We start from the raw sequence: 19,804 nt of genomic DNA on the forward strand, positions 1-19,804 counted from the left end.
ATGCCGCTTCTGCCGAACCAAAGCAGCGCACGGAAACGCCGTTTACTTTCCCGCCGGAGCAGTACCTATTTATCCACTTGCACTTTGACGTGCTTTCGAACTGCTAGGTTGGCAGGAACAAGGACCGAGCAACGGGAGCTCACCCCGTTGCGGGGATTCGAACCGCTGACCTTCTGATCGGCAAATCCTAGCTCTGTGGTTTAACCCACAGCGCCACGCGCGTCCCTTTACTTGGACCCAATTCCTAGTGTTGGTCCTAGTGTAAAAAACTGTAAATATATTGGGTCCCAAGGACTATTTATGTATTAATTTCATTTTTTAAAATGAAAGCAATTCACAATATAATAAAAAGCATAATTTAGAACAATTGCATACTTAAAAAACAACAACCAGCCGAAGCATTTGCATATATAAACACAATTTAAATCAAAACAACAACACACACACCCATATAAATCCACTGAAATCCAGTAGATACCAAATGGGATAGAAGTCCCCATTTAGAGCTCAACAGAGGGAGAAGAGGAATTATGGATAAGCGCTTAGAAGGCTTTTTGAAATATTTTGTTGGGAGCCACGCAGAGTGGCTGGGGCAACCCAGTCAGATTGGCAGCATATAAATAATAAAATGATGATGATGATGATCTGCAGCAGGTGGCAGAAGCACAAGAGAGAAGGTGCCTGCCTGATACTTTATGGGAAGATATTGCAAATGGTTAAGTGCCACCACGTTAAAGGCCTGATTCTGACATAATGCAGAGCAGACCTCCAGATGATGATAGTAAGATGCAGAACAACATACAAGATATGTGGGGGATGGAATGATAAGGCAAATCATAGTCATCAGGCTTAGTAGCCACTGATAGACTTATCCTCCATGAATCTGCCTAATCCTCTTATAAAGCCATTCATATTGCTGGCCATCACTGCCTCCTGTTGCAGTGAGTTCCATAGTTTATCTATGCACTGTGTGAATAACTACTTTTTTCTGTCTGTTCCAAATCTTCCAACACTGAGCTTCATTGGAGGCCTACAAGTTCTGATGTTATGAGAGAGGGTGAAAAGCTTTTCTCTATCCACATTAGATCATGCATTCCTGGGCTGTGATAGTCTGAGCTCTGTGATGCATGCTCAAATATTATCCAGTGTAAAGGTAAAGGTAAAGCGACCCCTGACCGTTACCGTAAGTCCAGTCGCGGACGACTCTGGGGTTGCGGAGCTCATCTCTCTCTATGGGCCGAGAGAGCCGGCGTTTGTCCGCAGACAGCTTCCGGGTCATGTGGCCAGCATGACTAAGCCACTTCTGGTGAACCAGAGCAGCACATGGAAATGCCGTTTACCTTCCCGCTGGAGCGGTACCTATTTATCTACTTGCACTTTGACGTGCTTTCGAACTGCTAGGTTGGCAGGAGCAGGGACCGAGCAACAGGAGCTCACCCCGTCGCGGGGATTCGAACCACCGACCTTCTGATCGGCAAGCCCTGGGCTCTGTGGTTTAGACCACAGCGGCACCCACGTCCCATTATCCAGTGTAGATTATTACAATGTGCTATACATGAGGCCAATAGGCACCTATGAAAATAGATGTTACTTGCCCCTCTTATTCTGTTCTCTACCCAACTTAAAATGAAGTATTCAACCCCCCCCCCTTTTTTTGTATATGCATTCTCTCTTGATCATGGTTGAAATGCAAGCGACTTTTGTATTATAGGCTAGATAAATGTTTCAGTAGTGACCATCAGCAATGCTCAGTGCCTGGCTGAAGATCATTAAGATAAAATTTGCTGAAATGCTATTGCTGAAGATTCTGGTGCTAGATTAGTCATCTTTCTGTTCCATGTCAGGAAATTCAGCATTCAGGCCATGCGGCTGACCCATGCTGTGGTTAACAGTCGTCATAATTGTGTCACAAGCTAATGGCAATTTGATGTAATTGGCCAAACTTGCCTCAGGACCTCTGCCTGTCATAGGCTAGTGACAGTTCCTTTATAAGCTTGCCAGAGAACTGCCATAAGCTGCGGAGTGCTGCCAACCCGACTACATTAGACCCTCGCTGTCTTTGCAGATTATTGCAAAGTTACAGCCAGTTTGCAACAATTTAGCAGCCAACGTTTCGATTTTTCATGTGGGTGGAACAGCTGCAGGACTTAATCCTTCTTAGACAGAAATGTGAAGTCGGAAACCAAAGAAGAGATCCTATCAACGAGCAGCAACAAACCCAGGCAGTGAGAATGTCTGCAGAAAAAGAAAATGTGTCATGTGGCCAGAGCAATGAGGCTGCAAGTTATTAGAAGGAGGGTTTTTTTTTCATAGCAATTATACATTTTTCCTTTGACTCTTTCTATAGAGTTTGGGCTCTGGTTCAGATGTTTACCTAGCCTTCACATGGAGGAAGAGTGTGCAACTTCGCCTCCAACGTTCAGATGCTGGGTGCCTCCAGACTATCAGTATTTAGCAGGAGGGATTCCAGCACATACTAGGAAATGTAGGTTTGTGCAACTAAAGTGGATTAAAATGCTGCTGTTGCCCCTACTGCATATAACCCACTGTTAAAAAGAAACCGACTTTTTACGATCAGGAAAGTGACAGCGAAACGCATTGAGACGTTTTGGATGAAAGGATGAACAGGAAGACCTACAAACATCTCACAAGCAAACCAGGATGAATGGCCATTGTCATATAACCTCCCCACAAACAAATCAGAACAAATGCTCAGCAGAGATATAAACAAAGAATGCTCAGCCAGATATACATTCCCCTGTTTGATGTGCTGTCTGGCCCATGCCCAGTTTAAAGGCAAAGAACCATGAGAAGGGAGAGCAATTTGAAGTTGTCAGTCAAAAGTTGGCACCAGGAAAGCATACTGATTAGACAGGTAGTTTGGACACACGTCACTGTGGTGAGATGTACAGTATTGAAGTTCTACTATAGTAATATATCTCTAAATGTTCATGTATCTTCTTCTTTGGCGATCACTCATAGCCAAGTAAAATTGTCTTTCATAACAATGAGTCCGTAAGTGACTGTAGAGGCCAATTCTGGATCCACACATCCTTCCACAGTGGGGACATTGGTCCCCAGGCGGGAGGTGATCATGGTGTAGATTTGCCAAGTGTGCCTTCCTCTTAGCACGTTTCTCCCTTGCGTCCTGAGTTCGAGTGTCTTCAAAGCCCATGACACCTTTGGTATAAGCTGTTCTCCAGTTGGAGCAATCGCAGGCAAGTGTTTCCCAATTGTCGGTCTACATATTTTTAGATTTTTAGATTAAAGACTACATTGATACAGTCTTTAAACCTCTTTTGTTGACCACCAGCATTACGCTTTCCATTTTAAGTTTGGAATAGAGTAGTTGCTTTTGAAGACGATCATTAGGCATCCACACAACATGACCAGTCCAATGAAGTTGATGCTGAAGAATCATTGTTTCAACACTGGTGATCTTTGCTTCTTCCAGTACACTATAAATTAGCATTGACATTTTTTTTATAATGTGCAGCTTGCCACTTTACATAGAATTTCTGCATGTTGCAAAGGATTATGGGTCACATTCCTGGGTGCCTTTCACTTGGGCCTGGAAGTGCATTAATGGAGAGGAGACCTTGTAATAATATCAAGCCTAAGACTACCCTGCGGGACGCGAGTGGCGCTGTGGGTTAAACCACAGAGCCTAGGACTTGCCAATCAAAAGGTCGGCGGTTCGAATCCCCGTGACATGGTGAGCTCCCGTTGCTCGGTCCCTGCTCCTGCCAACCTAGCAGGTCGAAAGCACGTCAAAGCGCAAGTAGATAAATAGGTACTGCTACGGCGGGAAGGTAAATGGTGTTTCCGTGTGCTGCTCTGGTTCGTCAGAAGCAGCTTATTCCTGCTGGCCACATGACCTGGAAGCTGTATGCCGACTCCCTCGGCCAATAAAGTGAGATGAGCGCCGCAACCTCAGAGTCGGTCACGACTGGACCTAATGGTCAGGGGTCCCTTTACCTTTATGCTGGTCAATACATGCATGCTGGATTTCTGCTTGAGAAAGCAACTACAACATTTGACAACAGCATGGGTAACAGAAACAAACTGAAAATGAAATTAACACATTTATAGTATCAATCAATGTTAAGTTCGGGGCATCGTGCAAGTCTACACAACATCTGACAGATGGGCATCCCAAAGTCAGGGTGGGGGGAGAGAGAACAAAGAAGCTGGCTAGAGGAAAAGCGCCCTGGAGAGAGGAATGGTTTTCGTTCTTCCTTTTATTAATTAGATTTATTTGCTGCCCTTCATCACAAGGTGAGTCATAGCAATGCAAAAACACAGTATTATTTAAAACAATTTGCAGCCAAAAGAATAGGGTGGGTCTAGGGATGGACGAATTTCTCGATTTAGTTGCTCTCAATTTCCTAGTCTTTAGTTCTCCACATTTCTGCATCAGATGGAGATCATTATTTTTTTTAAAGCCCTTCTGCAAATTCACCATTATTTTAGTGCAAATTTCTCCTGATATGCACATTTAAATGCATTTTTCCCCTGATATACACGTTTAAAAGCTATTTTCCTTGATATAATGCATTCTATATGTTACTTTCACTAATCTATGTTAACCACACTTTCCCTTAATATGCGCATTATTTGGTTTGAGAGGCGCATCACCAAATCTGGAGAAGAGCTGATTTTGAAGGATAGCCATGTTTAGTTTTGCATATTGTTTCTGAAAGTGTGAATCTGGTAGGTTCACAATGAAATTCTCTCTGAACTTACCCACACTTCCTCTCATAGTAAAAACAAAAGCGCCAAACTTAATCCGTTCCGGAAGTCCATTTGACTTCCGAAATGTTCGAAAACCAAGGCACCACTTCTGATTGGTGCAGGCGCCCTGGAAACAATAGCCGACAACCGCACCAGACATTTGGCTTCCGAAAATCGTTCGAAAACCAGAACACTTACTTCCGGGTTTTCGGCATTTGAGAACCAAGGCATTTGAGAACCAAGGCGTTTGAGAACCAAGGTACCACTGTATGTTATAAAGAGGAGTAACTCCTGACACTTACAGCCACTTAAGGAACTGGAATAAGCCACAGCTCCTTTTCTGTAATCGTTCAGTCAAAACTGTGCTATTCAAACTTGCATAACTCAGTGATTAATTTGTTCCAGGCCTCATCTCAGCTTAGGGCATTGTCACACGTCTTGAAAATCACTTTAATTATCACTGGTTGATAAAAGACGTTAAGCTTCAAATGCAATTGTATTGCATCCCCCCCCCCCCCATGATACTAAGTCCTGTTGGGGCACAGAAAGTAATGGATTTTTAAATCCATTATTATCATTATTATCGATTCATGAATTGATTTTACATGAGCCTCAAGGCAATTTACAAAAATACCATAAAAAGTGCTAAAAATATTGGTTTTTTTTAAAAAAATACATGCTTTAAAAGCTACGCAAAATGAACAACAAATGCAGAGAAACAAATGCAGCTTGTCGAAACAAAAATGTGCTTAATTGTTTCTGGAAAGTACAGATAGCAGGGATCTTTTGTATCAAGGGATGAGGAGTACATTAGTGGAGACAACCCTTTATTATTGCATTTATATCCTGTCTGTGTCCTCACAAGAAGTTTCATCACAAGGCCGCATACAAAATCAACCACACAACATGTAAGATAAGTAACTTGAAATCTACAATTACACCCTTTTAAAATCAGCAGTAAAAACATCATTGAAAACACAGCAGTTAATACATATGTAATAAAGAGCAGGTTGAAATACAGGCAGTCTTTTTAAAAGTCACCAATGAAGGAGCCCTAGCCCTTCATGTGGGTTCATATTCTATAAATAAAAATCCCACTACTGAAAAGATCCTGTGATGAAACAGTTCTCTACTCCAGAAAAGGGGACAAAAAGTTGAGGGTTCTAGAGAAATGACAAGCAGCCTGCTGCTACTGCCCTCCATCTTTTGCCGCCTGAGGTAACCACTGTTTAATGGTAGGGCTGGCACTGACTGATGGAGGAAAAGAGTGAAAGTTTAATGGTAGGGCCGGCACTGACTGATGGAGGAAAAGAGTGTAGTGGCTGAATCCTGACTTGTTTATTAGATCTTGTAATAGTCACTACAGCACCATTTGGGGGGGGGGGGGGTTGAGAATTGACAATCCAGTTCATAGGATGGTTGTGAGAGCAAATTGTAACCAACTGTACGCGAGATGCTTGTTGGTCAGAAGAGAGAGATACGGAATAAACATCAACATATGTGAATGAGAAGTACTTGGGTGTATAGGCTTGTGGACTTATACTTCATGCCAATCCTAAATATGGTACGTTGAAGTATGATCCATCAATTTCAATAGAATCTGTTACACCTTTAGCATTGTGGCCAAAGTTATCTAAATACTTTAATACACAGAAGAATCTAGTCTGTGAAAGTGCATGCCACAATAAATATATTAGCACAATCCTATAAATGTATGTGCACCTCTTTACCCCTTTGAAGCCTGAGAAGTATATTCTTAGGACGCACTCTAATATTGCAATTGTTCGTTGTTTTAATGCTGTATTTTAAATTGTTGTAACCTGCCCTGGGACCTTGGGGTGATGGCTACGTAATGAATAATAATAATAAAATCCATTTTGCTAAGTAGGTGTTTGTTCCCAGATAAGTGGATGGATAACTATGGCTGATTAAGGCGCAAGAGGACTGTGTTGCTTTTACTGCGAATGTGTCTGTTCTTCTGGAATGTGTTCCATATCTGTGGGAGATTCCCACCAAATGCCTTCTTGAATGGATCTATGATTTCCCTACTCTTTTGGATGATACCCAAACCAGTGAATCAAGTACGGATGAGTACACAAAGTATAAATTAATTAAACGACATTTTAATTTTGAATAAGGGGAAGGGATGTAGCTCACTAGTAGAGCATCTATTTTGCATGCAAAAGATCCCAAGTTTAATCTCAAGGTAGGGCTCTGAACTCTTGAGAGTCCCATGGACTGCAAGAAGATCAAACCTCTCCATTCTTAAGAAAATCAGCCCTAAGTGCTCACTGGAAGGACAGATCCTGAAGCTGAGACTCCAATATTTTGGCCACCTCATGAGAAGAGGAGACTCCCTGGAAAAGACCCAGATGTTGGGAAAGATGGAGGGCACAAGGAACAGATGACGACAGAGGATGAGATGGTTGGATAGTGTTCTCGAAGCTACCAGCATGAGTTTGACCAAACTGCGGGAGGCAGTGGAAAACAGGAGTGCCTGGCGTGCTCTGGTCCATGGGGTCACGAAAAGTCGGACACGACTAAACAACTAAACAAGAAAGGGCTCTGAACATCCCTTGACTGCCACCGTGAAGAGCCACTACTAGTGAGTGCAAACAAAACTGAGAGAGGGGGTCCAATAGCCTGGCACAGGTAGTTTCCTGTGTCCCCATGCATGCAAATCAATACATGTTTTTATAATGGAAGAGGTATATGTGAGCCGACGCACGTCGCAACTGGCTGGCACCCACAACTGTTGTTTGTTTTATACTTTGCTTTATGGGTATGATGCCGATACCTGAAACTACCCCGTCCACCCTATCTGATTGTTACTACCGATACTAAAAGTTGCTAGACCAGTTGTGGAAACTTTGAGTTCTGCCTAAAACATGCCAAGTTCACAGAACAGAGATCCATTTGGAATCACAACAATCTAGGGATCTATAGAATACTAACCGTGCGTCCCGAGATTGCCGAGAGAGCCTTGTATGAGGGAAAGTGCTAATATGTGACTCAGCATGTTATCTGAACCACGATAGCAGCTATAATACTTTCAGCCAAGGCACACTGACCTTTCGCCAGCCTTGCCTGGAGATGCCACTGAACTCAGGAGCATTTGCAATACAAAGCAGATGCTCCACCACCGAGCTACAGCGATCCATGCGAATCTCAGTGGGTTTTACATCTGAGTCAACATGCATGCGGAAGATCGTGCCGCAAGTATCTTTATTGCACTTGCCCATGTATTAAGCACACAGGCAAGATGGAAAAGCTATAAAGTGCATAATTAAATATTTATTTCAATTACTAGTGGCCATTACTTATTTAACAGCTCAGGATTTTTAATTTTTTTTGGAGGGGGCGTATCATCATTTCTCTATGGGATAACCTCCTCCATATTTGCTTAAAGAAGGCAGTTGCATCAGGAGAGCGGCGCTCTTTCTCCACATCATAATTAGCAGAGGCTCTGATATCCTCCCCACCCACACAGAGCTTTTTCCTTGTGTCTGTTGCAGGAGAATGACTTGGCCGGCCAGTTAGTTTGTATGCATTTCTGGCAGCAAAAACGAAACAGGTCATTTTGAGGATTTTTATCATCAGCTTCTGCTTTCGCCCAAAGTTCACGATGATTTTCAAAGGGGTGAAGGAATTGGATGCCCCAGTAGAAAATTTAGCTGGCCAGTGGGGTAAAATCAGTTTTTGGAGCCCGACAGTGTAATGGCACTAAGCCATACAGTTTGTTGCACGTAAGACACATCGAGTGCTGTGTTTCTCTGAATAGGGGGAGACAGCTTATGATGTGGGACCAACTCCCAGTCACCTCTGACATGACAAAGGCAGAGAAGAAACAGAGAAAGGCTGAGCAAAGTAGGAACTCACTATAGGGTATAGAGCCACTTACACATTTTTTAAAAAGAAGAAATGCCTGGCTAAAAAATAAACGTATTTGCATAAAATTTGCATATGCTAAAGGTAAAGGTACCCCTGACTGTTAGGTCCAGTTGTGGACAACTCTGGGGTTGCGCACTCATCTTGCTTTATAGGCCGAGGGAGCCGGCTTTTGTCCGCAGACAGCTTCTGGGTCATGTGGCCAGCATGACTAAGTTGCTTCTGGCGAACCAGAGCAGCACATGGAAAAGCCATTTACCTTCCCGCCCAAGTGGTACCTATTTATCTACTTGCATATGCTAGCTGATATGTAAAGATGCAAATATTTTAAATACAGACAGAGTCTATGACCATGTGACTTGTGTGCCTGCTGTGGAACTTCTAACCATTAGTGGGCAACCTTAAGGACCCCTTTGTTCTCCCTTTTTGGGGTCCCTTGGACTGAACAGCCCTTCAGATTGAGGTTTGTCCTCCAACAGTTCTTCAAATAGAAAGCCATTCTGTAAAGTAAGATACATGCTGTGCTGGTCCCAGGGGGAATAAGGTACTATTACCGTAGGCCAAGATCAGTTCAGAGTCTCTAGCAGGGTAGATGATCACTAGATGAGACGCGAGGTCCGAGACAGGGAGCCGGGCGGGGTAACAGGAACGATGGTAGGGCAGAAGCAGGAAGCCAGGCGAGGAACAGGAACACTGGTAGGGCAGAAGCAGAAGTCCAGGCGAGGAACAGGAACACTGGTAGGGCAGAAGCAGGAATCCAGGCGAGGAACAGGAACACCGGAGAGTCAGAAACAGGAAGCCGGGCGAGGAATAGGCACACTGGGAGTGCCGAACAAGGACTGGGTAAAACAGGTACTCCACAACGACGTTGCTCCCGCAACCTGGGACCGGGCTGCCTGACCTTTATCTTCTTCTAAGGCCGGGGGCGGTCCCGGCCCCCAGAAGCCCCGCCTCTCTTGGCCTTAAGGCGAGCACTCCTCCTGGGAGACACCAGTTCCCTTCGCCTCTCTGCCCTAAGCCTCTGCAGATCAGGAGAGGCCGAAGGGTTACTGGGCCCCGGGGGAGGCTCACCTGTAGCCACTGAGTCTTCCAGCACCTCTGGGGCCTGAATGATTTCACCTGGTGTCTGCTCTTGAGTTTCCTCAGCATCTAGGCCTTGCCCCAGTTCAGCCGGCCCTGGAGGCGGGGACTCCTGTGCCGGCTGGGATTCCTCCGGATCGCTCTCAGACTCGGAATCCCAGGCCATCACACATGCTCACCCTGCTATTGTGGCTCCAGCTGAAGCTGATCTCAGCTCACCAAGGTACCTGCTTCTGCCATCTCCCAGTACCCACCACGGTGTGCACTGTCTCACACAAATACTTATGGCTATCCTTGTTCTTCCAGTCATCCAGAGATTTAGCTCCTTCTCCTTGATGACATAGAAAAGGAGGTCCAAACCTGAAAACTTTGGATCAGATCCAGCGATCTGGCAACATTAAAAAGCAAGAGGGGGAGCAGAATGTCTCACTTGCCCTCTGTGATGTTTATGGGCACCTAGGACCATCTTCCCAAGCTCTCCCAACAGCAGTACTGGTGCTAGTAGGGAAAATTTTTCAAACTGGCCAAATTGCACTTTTGAATCCTCGTCAAGAAACACCATTTCCTTGTTGCTATCCGGAAGAAATGCATTTGGATTGCCTGCAATAAATTTCTTCCAAGGAAAAAAAGGTGCCGGTAGCCCGGTACTGCGTACCCGTGAGTACCCCCCAGGGGAGGAAAAAGCACTGGTTTTGCATTCCTTAATATAACAAGGCCATCATCCGGAGAGACCCTCCGGTTCAGAAGCGCCCCAAACGTGCGAGTCGCCTCCCAAATTAGGACCATTCGATCCCTGCGTAAATAATTTTTCCAACCTGCTCCCACGTGAAACATGAAATCGGCTGAGCACGTGCCCTATGCTAGACCACAAAGCTATTTATCGAGTATCGCATATTGAGAAACACTCAACTGGCAAACGGGTCTGGAACCCATCCAGTGCTAAATGAGATGGTTGGAGGCGAGAAACTACTGTATACAAGAACCTGAAGAAAAGAGCGCTCTCTCTCTCTCTCTCCTGTTGCAGCTTGTTACTGGCAGACGGTAGGACCGGAAGAAGCCCTCGTATAAATTAACCAGTCTGCCCAAATTCTTCTTCTGGGCATTTAAAAACATTTGCATTGTTTATTTTTCCTTGAGTCCTGGATGCCCCCGGAACCTACAGGTTGGAGGGTTTTGCTCCTCCTCCCGTCCCTCCTGCGCTCTCTCTCTCTCCTTTTTCTCCTCCCTTTTTTTCTGCTCGGGTGATACGGATCTCCTCCCTCCCGCCCCCCTGCGCTGCTTTCCTTTCCTCTCCGCCACACACACACGGTTTGAAATCCCCAAGCAGGAATGCAGAGCTTGGTCTCATGTCTTCATTTTGCAAACGGGGACTGCTGCTGCTGCTGCTCATGCTACCGACAGAGGGGACGGTCGCGCTAACCAGAATATCTGCTTGCTTTTCCCAGAGATTTGGAGACCTCCCCCGTCCCCTCCCTCTTTTCCTTCCTTCCTTCTTTCCTGCCTTCCTCCCACCCACCAATTGGCAATTGGAAAAAAATGATTAATCAGATGGCGATTGTTTTTTTATCCTCTTGGCCAGAAAAAAAAAGAGAGCAGAGGAGGCGAGGCTGACGTCGGCCTAGAGAGAGAGGCGTGTGAATGGGTGGCCGGCGCCAGCGTTACGCGTCTTGCTCTCCAGTAAACATTAACCAGGTGGTGTTTGTGTGCGCATTTCTGCGCGGCGGCTCATTCCTCACTCAAACCAGCGGCTGCGTCGCCTCTGTGCGAAACATCACAATATGCAACCGAGAATCCTCAGGCTTCACCTCCGTCCTTTAAAAACTTGAACCCAACGGGAAGGGGGTGGGAAGAGTTGGGGAGAGCGCGGGGCTTTCCTTCCCGTCCAGAAGAGGCTCCGGGTCCCTCTCCAGCCAGCCCCTCCCCATACCTTCTGCACCCCTCTCCGCGTACTGCCCTTTTCCTGTGCGTAAATGTGAGGTCTGGTGTGTTTTTTTCGGACCCACCCTCCCTATACCCCTCCTGTATCTGCTCAGTGGCTTTGAACGCCACCCCCCCCTCCCCAAACTCTTCTGGCCAAGCAGTTCCTGCTCCCTCCCATCGCTCCCCTGCCGGTTGCGCTCTCTCTCTCTCTCTCTCTCTCTCTCTCTCTCTCTCTCCTCCTTCTCTTCCTCGTTTTGCTCTCCCTCTCTCCCCCCATCCTGCCTCCGCCCGAGTGCGCTTTCGGAGAAGGGGGAGAGAGAGAGAGCTCACGGAGAGGGGTACCCCCGCTTTTGCAGCCGCGGCGTTTCCATCGCCACTTCTGCCTCGCTCCTTCATGGCTGGGAACGAATGGGACTGGTTTCAGCGGGAGGAGCTGATCGGACAGATCAGCGACATCAGAGTCCAAAACCTCCAAGGTAAAAGCAAACAAATAAAATACCTAGATTTTTATATTTGTGCCCCCCACCCCCACCCCGCACCCCAATCCTGCCCCTCCGTGTTTCGAGTTTGTGTGCGGCGTGCGCGTCCGCACCCGAAGAGCGCGCTCCCCTCCGGCTTTGGCTTCCAGATGGATTCGATTTGGGGATTTTAAACTCCGGTTCCTTCCTTCTCTCCCTCCCCCCCCCCCCCAACTCCCGCGTCTTAATTCCGCCTGTTCATATGAGCACAGCTTCCCATTCGCTGGCTGCTTTGATCCGCTGTGCCTGTGAGACCAAAGAATAAAAAGAAAGTGTATGGGTGTTTATCTTAATGTGTGTAAACTTAAGGATAAAATAGCTGACGCTGGGGCACGAAGAGGAATTGGTGGTGGTGGGATGCTCTGTATGCAGGACTGGGGAATCGGAGGGGGCCAAAGATGTAATTTTAGGTGACTTGTTGAAGGTATCATTCTGCTTTTGCTGCTAATTTTTTGCTTGGAAATCATAGAAAGAGAGGCTTGGGCGTAGAAGGAGAAGCAGTTATGTGCATTAGCTTTGGTCTTTAACTTTAGGAAAAGTTGAAGCAATCAGCATTGCAGAGAACCTAAAAATGGGATATACTGTATTTACATGAATCTAATGCACCATCGAATCTGACGCGCACCTCCATTTTCAGAACCTGGAAACCAAAAAAGTATTTGCTGGCGAATGTAAATGGGGCATCAAAGCTAATGCGTAACCTAATTTTCATGACGTAATTTAGCCAAAAAAGGTGTCCATTACATTTGAATAAATATGGAAATGTGACGGTAGATCATGGTTCACTGGGAAACCACTGGGCCAATTTCTAGGCCCCCAAGGCCTGCTGGGATTCTTGCAAAGCATGCTGGAATTGATGGGCCCTGGTCTGAGCAAGCTAGGCACTTTTTTCAGCAATAATGTACTCTCAGGAGCGCATAGCACTGATTAGCCATTCCTTAACCTCCCCATGCGCCACGGCAACTAAGTTTAAGTGTGTGCAACTGAAGCAATATACAGTATACAGTGCTGCTGCCTTCATCTCTTCTCTCCCTCCACTTATACTTCGTGAAATGCCAGTCATATTGATGGTATTTTGTATAGATGGCAGTAGATCCTGGGTGTGTATTCTTGCATTGTACATTGATAGACCATGAAGATTTTAGTAAAAAAGAAAGAAAAAACTAGACAGGGCAAGGCCTACATCTAACCTAGACCTGATTTAATGGACTCATAAGGCTGGATACTCTGATTTCATAGACATCCTTGCACTGTCCTTTCTTTCTCCTCCACAGCTTCTAAAGCCTATCACAAATACTCACATTTTCAGCGGATTAAGGGAATAAATGTGCTAAGTATATAATTTGGAGCATGGTTAAGCAAGGGCAGTGAAAATTTCCTGGGAAATTGTAATGGACTGTTTCCTATAATCTGCCCTTGCTTCCTCCTCCACATCAGGTAGCTTAAAAAATATTAAGCTTTCATTGGATAAGTGGAAAAGTCCATTAAAATCGCACCTGACAGAAGACCCACGGTATCATTTAGAGCTGTGGTTGTCAACGTAGGGCACATGCCCCACAGGGGGGCAATTTGATTTTTTTGGGGGGGGGGGTAATTCGAGAATGAGTTATTAACAGTGAATGGCTTTTTAGGTCCCCTCCACGTGAATAGGAGTCCACTTTTTGAATAATAAGAATTATATGTCACCGGGGGGGGGGGTGGACATCAGGATTTTAGAGATGCTTAGGTGGGGCATGGCCAAAAGAGGTGGGGAACCACTGATCTACCAGAGGATAGCTAGGCAGCCATTTTTCTCTGGGAGAAAATTCCTTTTATTTATTTATTATTAATGTTGCAATACATATATGAAATCTTTACATAATGATACATATGCATTATATTCGTAAATTCATATTTTCACATTTCATTATGTACCAACATTTATCCATTTCTTATTTCTTGCCCTGTGTCTTCTCTCCATCCGTGCGTGACTCCCTTGTTATTATTTTATAACTTTATTATTGAGATTGTATTTTTGTATCTTAATAATTAAACATTCAGTCTTATATATCTGCTTAGCTTAGCTTAACTTAACTTTGTGAAATCAGTCTATTCCTTTGAGGGTAATCATCAGGAGCCAAAGCCAGCAACGGTTGGGGCTAGAGGACAAATTGGACAGGCCACTCCTTCTCTTTCTCTCTGCCACCCATTTCTCTGTCTCTCTCTGTCTCTGTCTCTCCTTCCGTCCTTCTCTCCCTCTCTGTCTTCCTCTTCATACCTGGCCAGTAGGTTGCCAAGGGAGGGACAAATCACTCTTGCCAGCAGTCCTGATCAATTGCAGAGGCATTTTGAAACTGGGCCAAGGGCTGCATGAAATGAGACCTAAGGCCACAGGTTGCCAAGCTTTTGATCTAGAGCCAACATGGCAACAGGAAGGGCTGTCCATGCTGTTATTCATGGGATATCCATGTTATTCATGGGATAGCTGTGGTACCTGGTCAAGCCGCCCAAGAATGTGACATTGTTAGGATGGCTTTTACTCTTGGCAATGGGTAACTTTCAGAAATGGCATCCTTTGGAGCACACTATTGATGCTGAACTTAGTGCAGACACCTGATCGGCATAGCCCACAGCAGCCCCGAACTCCTGAGCTCAAGCAATCCACCAGCCTCTGCTTCTAGGATTACAGGCATTTGCCACTGCATTCTTCCTCTTAGGTCACTAAGTTTAAATCATGTTTTCCTGACTGCTTGAATATAGATAGCTAGGAAGAGCTAGAGACTATGGAAGCCATCTTTGCAAGTACAGTGGTACCTCGGGTTACATACGCTTCAGGTTACATAAGCTTCAGGTTACAGACTCTGCTAACACAGAAATAGTGCTTCAGGTTAAGAACTTTGCTTCAGGATGAGAACAGGAATTGTGCTCCAGCGGCACGGTGGCAGCAGGAGGCCCCATTAGCTAAAGTGGTGCTTCAGGTTAAGAACAGTTTCAGGTTAAGTACGGACCTCCAGAACGAATTAAGTACTTAACCCGAGGTACCACTGTATGGACTCTTAAGTGTGTGTGTGTTTGTATGTATATGTTCATGCATTACCTGGTTTCTGCATTGAGAGGCTGGGTTATCTTTATATTTGAAATAAGTAAAAGAGAGGGAGGCTTCCTCAGATTTGCCTGGAACATTTTCTACAACTAATGCTTTCAAGTGGCCTTACACATTATGAATTCCTCCGGACAATTTATATGTTTGTCAAGGGTTTGTTTTTTGGGGAGTGTAGAGAGTCTTTTGCTCAGCGTTCCAGATCTGTGGTAGAACATCAAATAAGGCTTATTCTTTCACCGTTGGGAATTTAGACATTTCTGGGTCAAGGTTGTTCTGCAGTAGTATTTCTGCAAAGGACTGGACACAGTGTCCATGCTGCTGCTGGAAGGAAATGATCCTTCCAGTATGTATATCTCTCGAGTGTTACCATTGAACTTATGTTTCTTAAGTGCCCATGCTCGCCAGAGTTTTCTGTGTACCTAGCCCCCAGATCTGTGCCACGCCAGCTTTGCTTGAATTTCTTTACAGTTGTAATCCTCGCATGGGCTTAGGCCTGAGTTGACATGTTTAGGTTTGAGTTTTAAAAGCAATAATTTGCGTGCTTTCATCATGCAAGGTTGAAGGACTGTAGCACATGCTTTTCCTCCAGAAGGTCCCAACTTCAGTCGCCAGCATCTCCAGGGAGGACTGGGAAAGAGTCCTCTCTGAAAAACCTGGAGAGCTATTGCCGGTTAATGAAGAATTAGATGGGCTACTGGCCCAGATGCAATAGGCTGCTAGTCTTCCTCTTAAGATCAGTAGGAACTACGAGGAACTGGTTGCTAACAGAAATACACTTAAATGTGACTTCCATGAACGCTTAGAGGCATGTGTATGATGCAGTTTGGCTTTGATGCTCCTCCTCAAAATCTCTGTTCTAGGTACCTGACACAGCCATCCCCGAAGAAGTAATTTTAGTGTATTTCTCCCAGGCACTTTCTTGACAATCTGTTATTCAAAGGCCAGTACAGTATTTGTAACAATCTTGGTTCTTCTTCTTCTTCTTTTTCTTTAAAGGTCAAATATTGTGAGGTAGACAAAGCAACTTGAGAGCCTGTGATCTTTGCAGGGTTTGGGGGCTCTTTTAGTTCACTTTGAAAGTGAAGTTTAACCTTTGATTTGGAACTTTATTTTCAGATGTTTGCTTTTATGCTGTGCATTTTTGTGTTTTAATATCGTAAACCGCCCTGTGATCCTCAGATGAAGGGCAATATAGAAATAATTGTTGTTGTTGTTGTGTCTGGCCATAATTGAATGATCTTAAGCCATGATTTTGAGAGAGTGGAACTCATTTAGAAGTGTTGAGATGCTTTGAGCTGCTACTTGCATCAGCCAGTGGACAGGGAAGATGGGACTTAGTCTAGCAGTGTCTGGATGGCCCTAGGTCTTACTTCCCTGGGTTGGAATTTTATTCTGGCAGTGCTGGTCTAAAGGGGAGTCCAGCAGTAGGTTTATAGTGGTAGCTTTAGGATCAACCGCAAAGGTGTATACTGTGCTAGGAAAGAAATTTCACTGGGAAAACCAGCTTGGTTTACAGCACTCTGTCAGAATAGACCAGAACTTGACTGGTGATGGAAAAGGGTTTCCTTGCAATGGAACCTCGCTGGAGCAAATTAAGGGAGAAATGGCACATGGATTTTTCTGTCCGCAATGCCTATAGATCGGCTAATGCAAAAGCAAAGCTGTATTGACTTTCATTAGCTTTCATTCCGTATGGATGAGATATGTCCAGCAAAGTGTATGTTTGCTCATCTCCAGTAAGCCTGAGTTGTCAGGGGCTGTGCCAACTCAAGTAACAGTAAAAGAGGAGCTGTGGTTATACAGGGATGGGAAAACAATTTGCTTAATGTAGCCTATCCCCATCTTTTTAATCAACAGTTGATGTTAAGCTGAAGTATAGCTGTACCTTGTATTAAAATAATAGGTTTGGGATTACATGCCATTATCATTAGGAGCAGGGAGCAAATGTTCTTAATACGACAGGAAAGCATGCAGAGAAAATTGCTGCAGTTGATGGGAAGCGACGTGGTTTCTGTTTTATAACAGACTTGTTTTCTACTAATATCAACCCTAAGCACACTTGGCTGAGAAGCAAGTTCCATTGCACTCAGTGGGAATCGGTTTGGATCGTGTTGCCCATGAGCAAGTGACTTGAAACTGAAATCTTATGCATACTTACCTGAGAACAAGCTCTATTAAGTACAGTGCTCAGACATATTCCTCAGTAAACGTACATAGGATTGCACTGTTTGCGTAGGACTGAGCTGCCACCTTTTTATAGTGTTTGTTGAAAAGTGCAGTAGATTTTTGTAGTTAAAGTCACAAATGAGAATCGAGCCAACTCCAAGGGGCTATGGGTGCTTGGGCACCCACAATAATGTAATTGTGGGGGGCAGGCACCCACAAAGTCAATAAGAAAAGCTGGCAGGCAGCAGCGGCGCTGCCTCCGAGAGAGAAGCAGTTCAGCTCTGCCCTCCGCAGCCAGCCAGCGAGGCACCCTTTTCCTCTGAGTCTGAGCTCCTCCTGTGGAAAAGGGTGCCTCGCTGGCTACGGAGAGGAGGAGGAAGAGCAGCCGCTGCCACCACTGCAAGGCAGACATGAAATGTCACATGCACACGCCTGCACGTCGTGCGTGTGATGTGGCATGTGCTATGTACATGCGTGTGCATGTGACATGGCATGCCTGCATTGTGGTGGAGGGCGCCCACGATTCTGAGGGTGAGATGGCGCCCCTGCAGCCTTGTCTGTAAGAGAGAGAGAGAGAGTGTGTGTGTGTACACAAACATAAACACACATATACCGGTATCTCAGTATGTGCTAGGAAGGTTGTGAGGTTCAGGCTACATGTGTTTCAAGCTCATCGTTGCTCCTTTCGAGGTTTCCTGACCACTGCCGTAGAATTTAAAAGGAAACATTTTTAACAACACTTAAAAGGCGGCTTCCAACAGAATATTAAAACCTCAATAAAACATCAAACATCAAAAATTTTCCTAAATAGGACTTCCTTCAGATGTCTTCTAAAAGTCAGATAGTTGTTTATTTCTTTGACATCTGATGGGACGGCATTCCACAGGGCAGGCACTACTACCAAGAAGGCCCTCTGCCTGGTTCCATGTAACCTCACTTCTCGCAGTGAGGGAACTGCCAGAAGACCCTTGGAGCTGGACCTCAGTGTCTGGGCTGAACAATGGGGGTGGTGATGCTCCTTCAGTGGAATAGATCCACACTGAAATTGACAAGCTAAATCCTTTGACTTCAGTGGGTCCATCTGACTAACGCTGTAGATCACGCATTCACACATATATTAAAGAGTACATACATGGTGTTTATCATTTGTCAGATAAAATCTAGGAAAGAAGGGTTATAATGTTGAAACAAATATTATGCTTTTATGGTTGTTATAGAGAGTCCCGCCTAGCACTCATGCTGTGGTCTTCCTGGTGCCAGATGAAGATCTTTTTACTCCTCCAGGGCCATTAGAAAAGTGTTTTACTATTCTTTATACCTTTTGTGCTGCTGTTTTCTCTGTCATAGGTTTTATACTGCACGGTAAGTTTTAGATTCCTTGTGTCTGTGTTTTATGGTTTTCATTATAGTGAACTGCAGAAATGTACTTCAGGAACTAAATAAATATTTTTGTGCACCTACTCTTTTGAAAGTTTCCCCCCCAAAGGGTAATATCTAATTAAGCCATTCTCGGAGTACACTCACTGAAATTAATGGTCTTGAGTCACTTAAGTCTATTGATTTTGATGGGTCTGCTTTTGAGTTGGACTACTATTGGTTATCATCAACCACCATGTGCTAAATTTTCTCCAGTTTCCTAGCGTTACAATTCCTTTCATGTCTTAATACTGATGGCCAATTTGCACATTAACACATACCGGTACTTTCTTTTTCTTTCTTTAGTAGTCCCCCCCCCCCACTGCTGTTTTCACATTCCTATTCTGTGTGCAAAGCTTTTTTGCTCCAGCTAATAAACTACCCAGCCATTCCTTCAGCTTTCTGCCCAGTTTCTTGGCTCATTCAGTAGCACTCCCTGCGACATCTCCTGTTATAGAACATCTCCTGTATGTAATTGAGAGCATACCTAAATTGTTGTAATGTAAATATTAACACTGTCTCCAAATGTGTAAAAAAATAATAATCAAGCATTGTTAACACAGCATCACTAACATTTATCTGCATTATTATTATTATTATTATTATTATTATTATTATTATTAAAAATGTTTTTTAAAAAGAAAAATAGACAATACCTTTGCACTATAACCTTTTATAAAGTTTTCTTCAGTTGCTATGTTGGTTGAAATCATTCCACTGTGTAAGCGGAGAACTTCCTATTTGCTTACATATTTGTTTCATGTCTATAATGTTCATCTACCAGCCCCTCTCCAGGGGTAAGCGTAGAAAAAGTACAAAATGCAACCAGCAAATATTAAAAGCGGAATAAACCAACTACATACAGCTGCAAACAGCTACATACAAAACCTATTAGAAATTTCGCTGCATCTGTATTTGCTACCATGAAGCGGACTTTGCTCTGCTCACCACCCTTAAATGTCTTTTTCTTTTTCTTTCTTTCAAAGCTTTGTGGTGGAAT

General features: G+C 44.6%; 1 protein-coding gene across 1 annotated transcript in view; it reads left to right on the forward strand.

The window, feature by feature from the left end:
• Window positions 1-11,002: 11,002 nt before the first annotated feature.
• CLMN (calmin) overlaps window positions 11,003-19,804 on the forward strand; it is an 81,477-nt gene continuing 72,675 nt past the window's right edge. Inside the window, exon 1 of the mRNA XM_028716811.2 lies at window positions 11,003-12,098. Within this exon, the coding sequence (XP_028572644.2) occupies window positions 12,017-12,098 (82 nt within the window). The 5' untranslated portion in view covers window positions 11,003-12,016. The remainder of the gene's footprint in view (window positions 12,099-19,804) is intronic.

The sequence above is a fragment of the Podarcis muralis genome, chromosome 1 (assembly GCF_964188315.1).
Source record: "Podarcis muralis chromosome 1, rPodMur119.hap1.1, whole genome shotgun sequence".
Lineage (NCBI taxonomy): Eukaryota > Metazoa > Chordata > Lepidosauria > Squamata > Lacertidae > Podarcis > Podarcis muralis.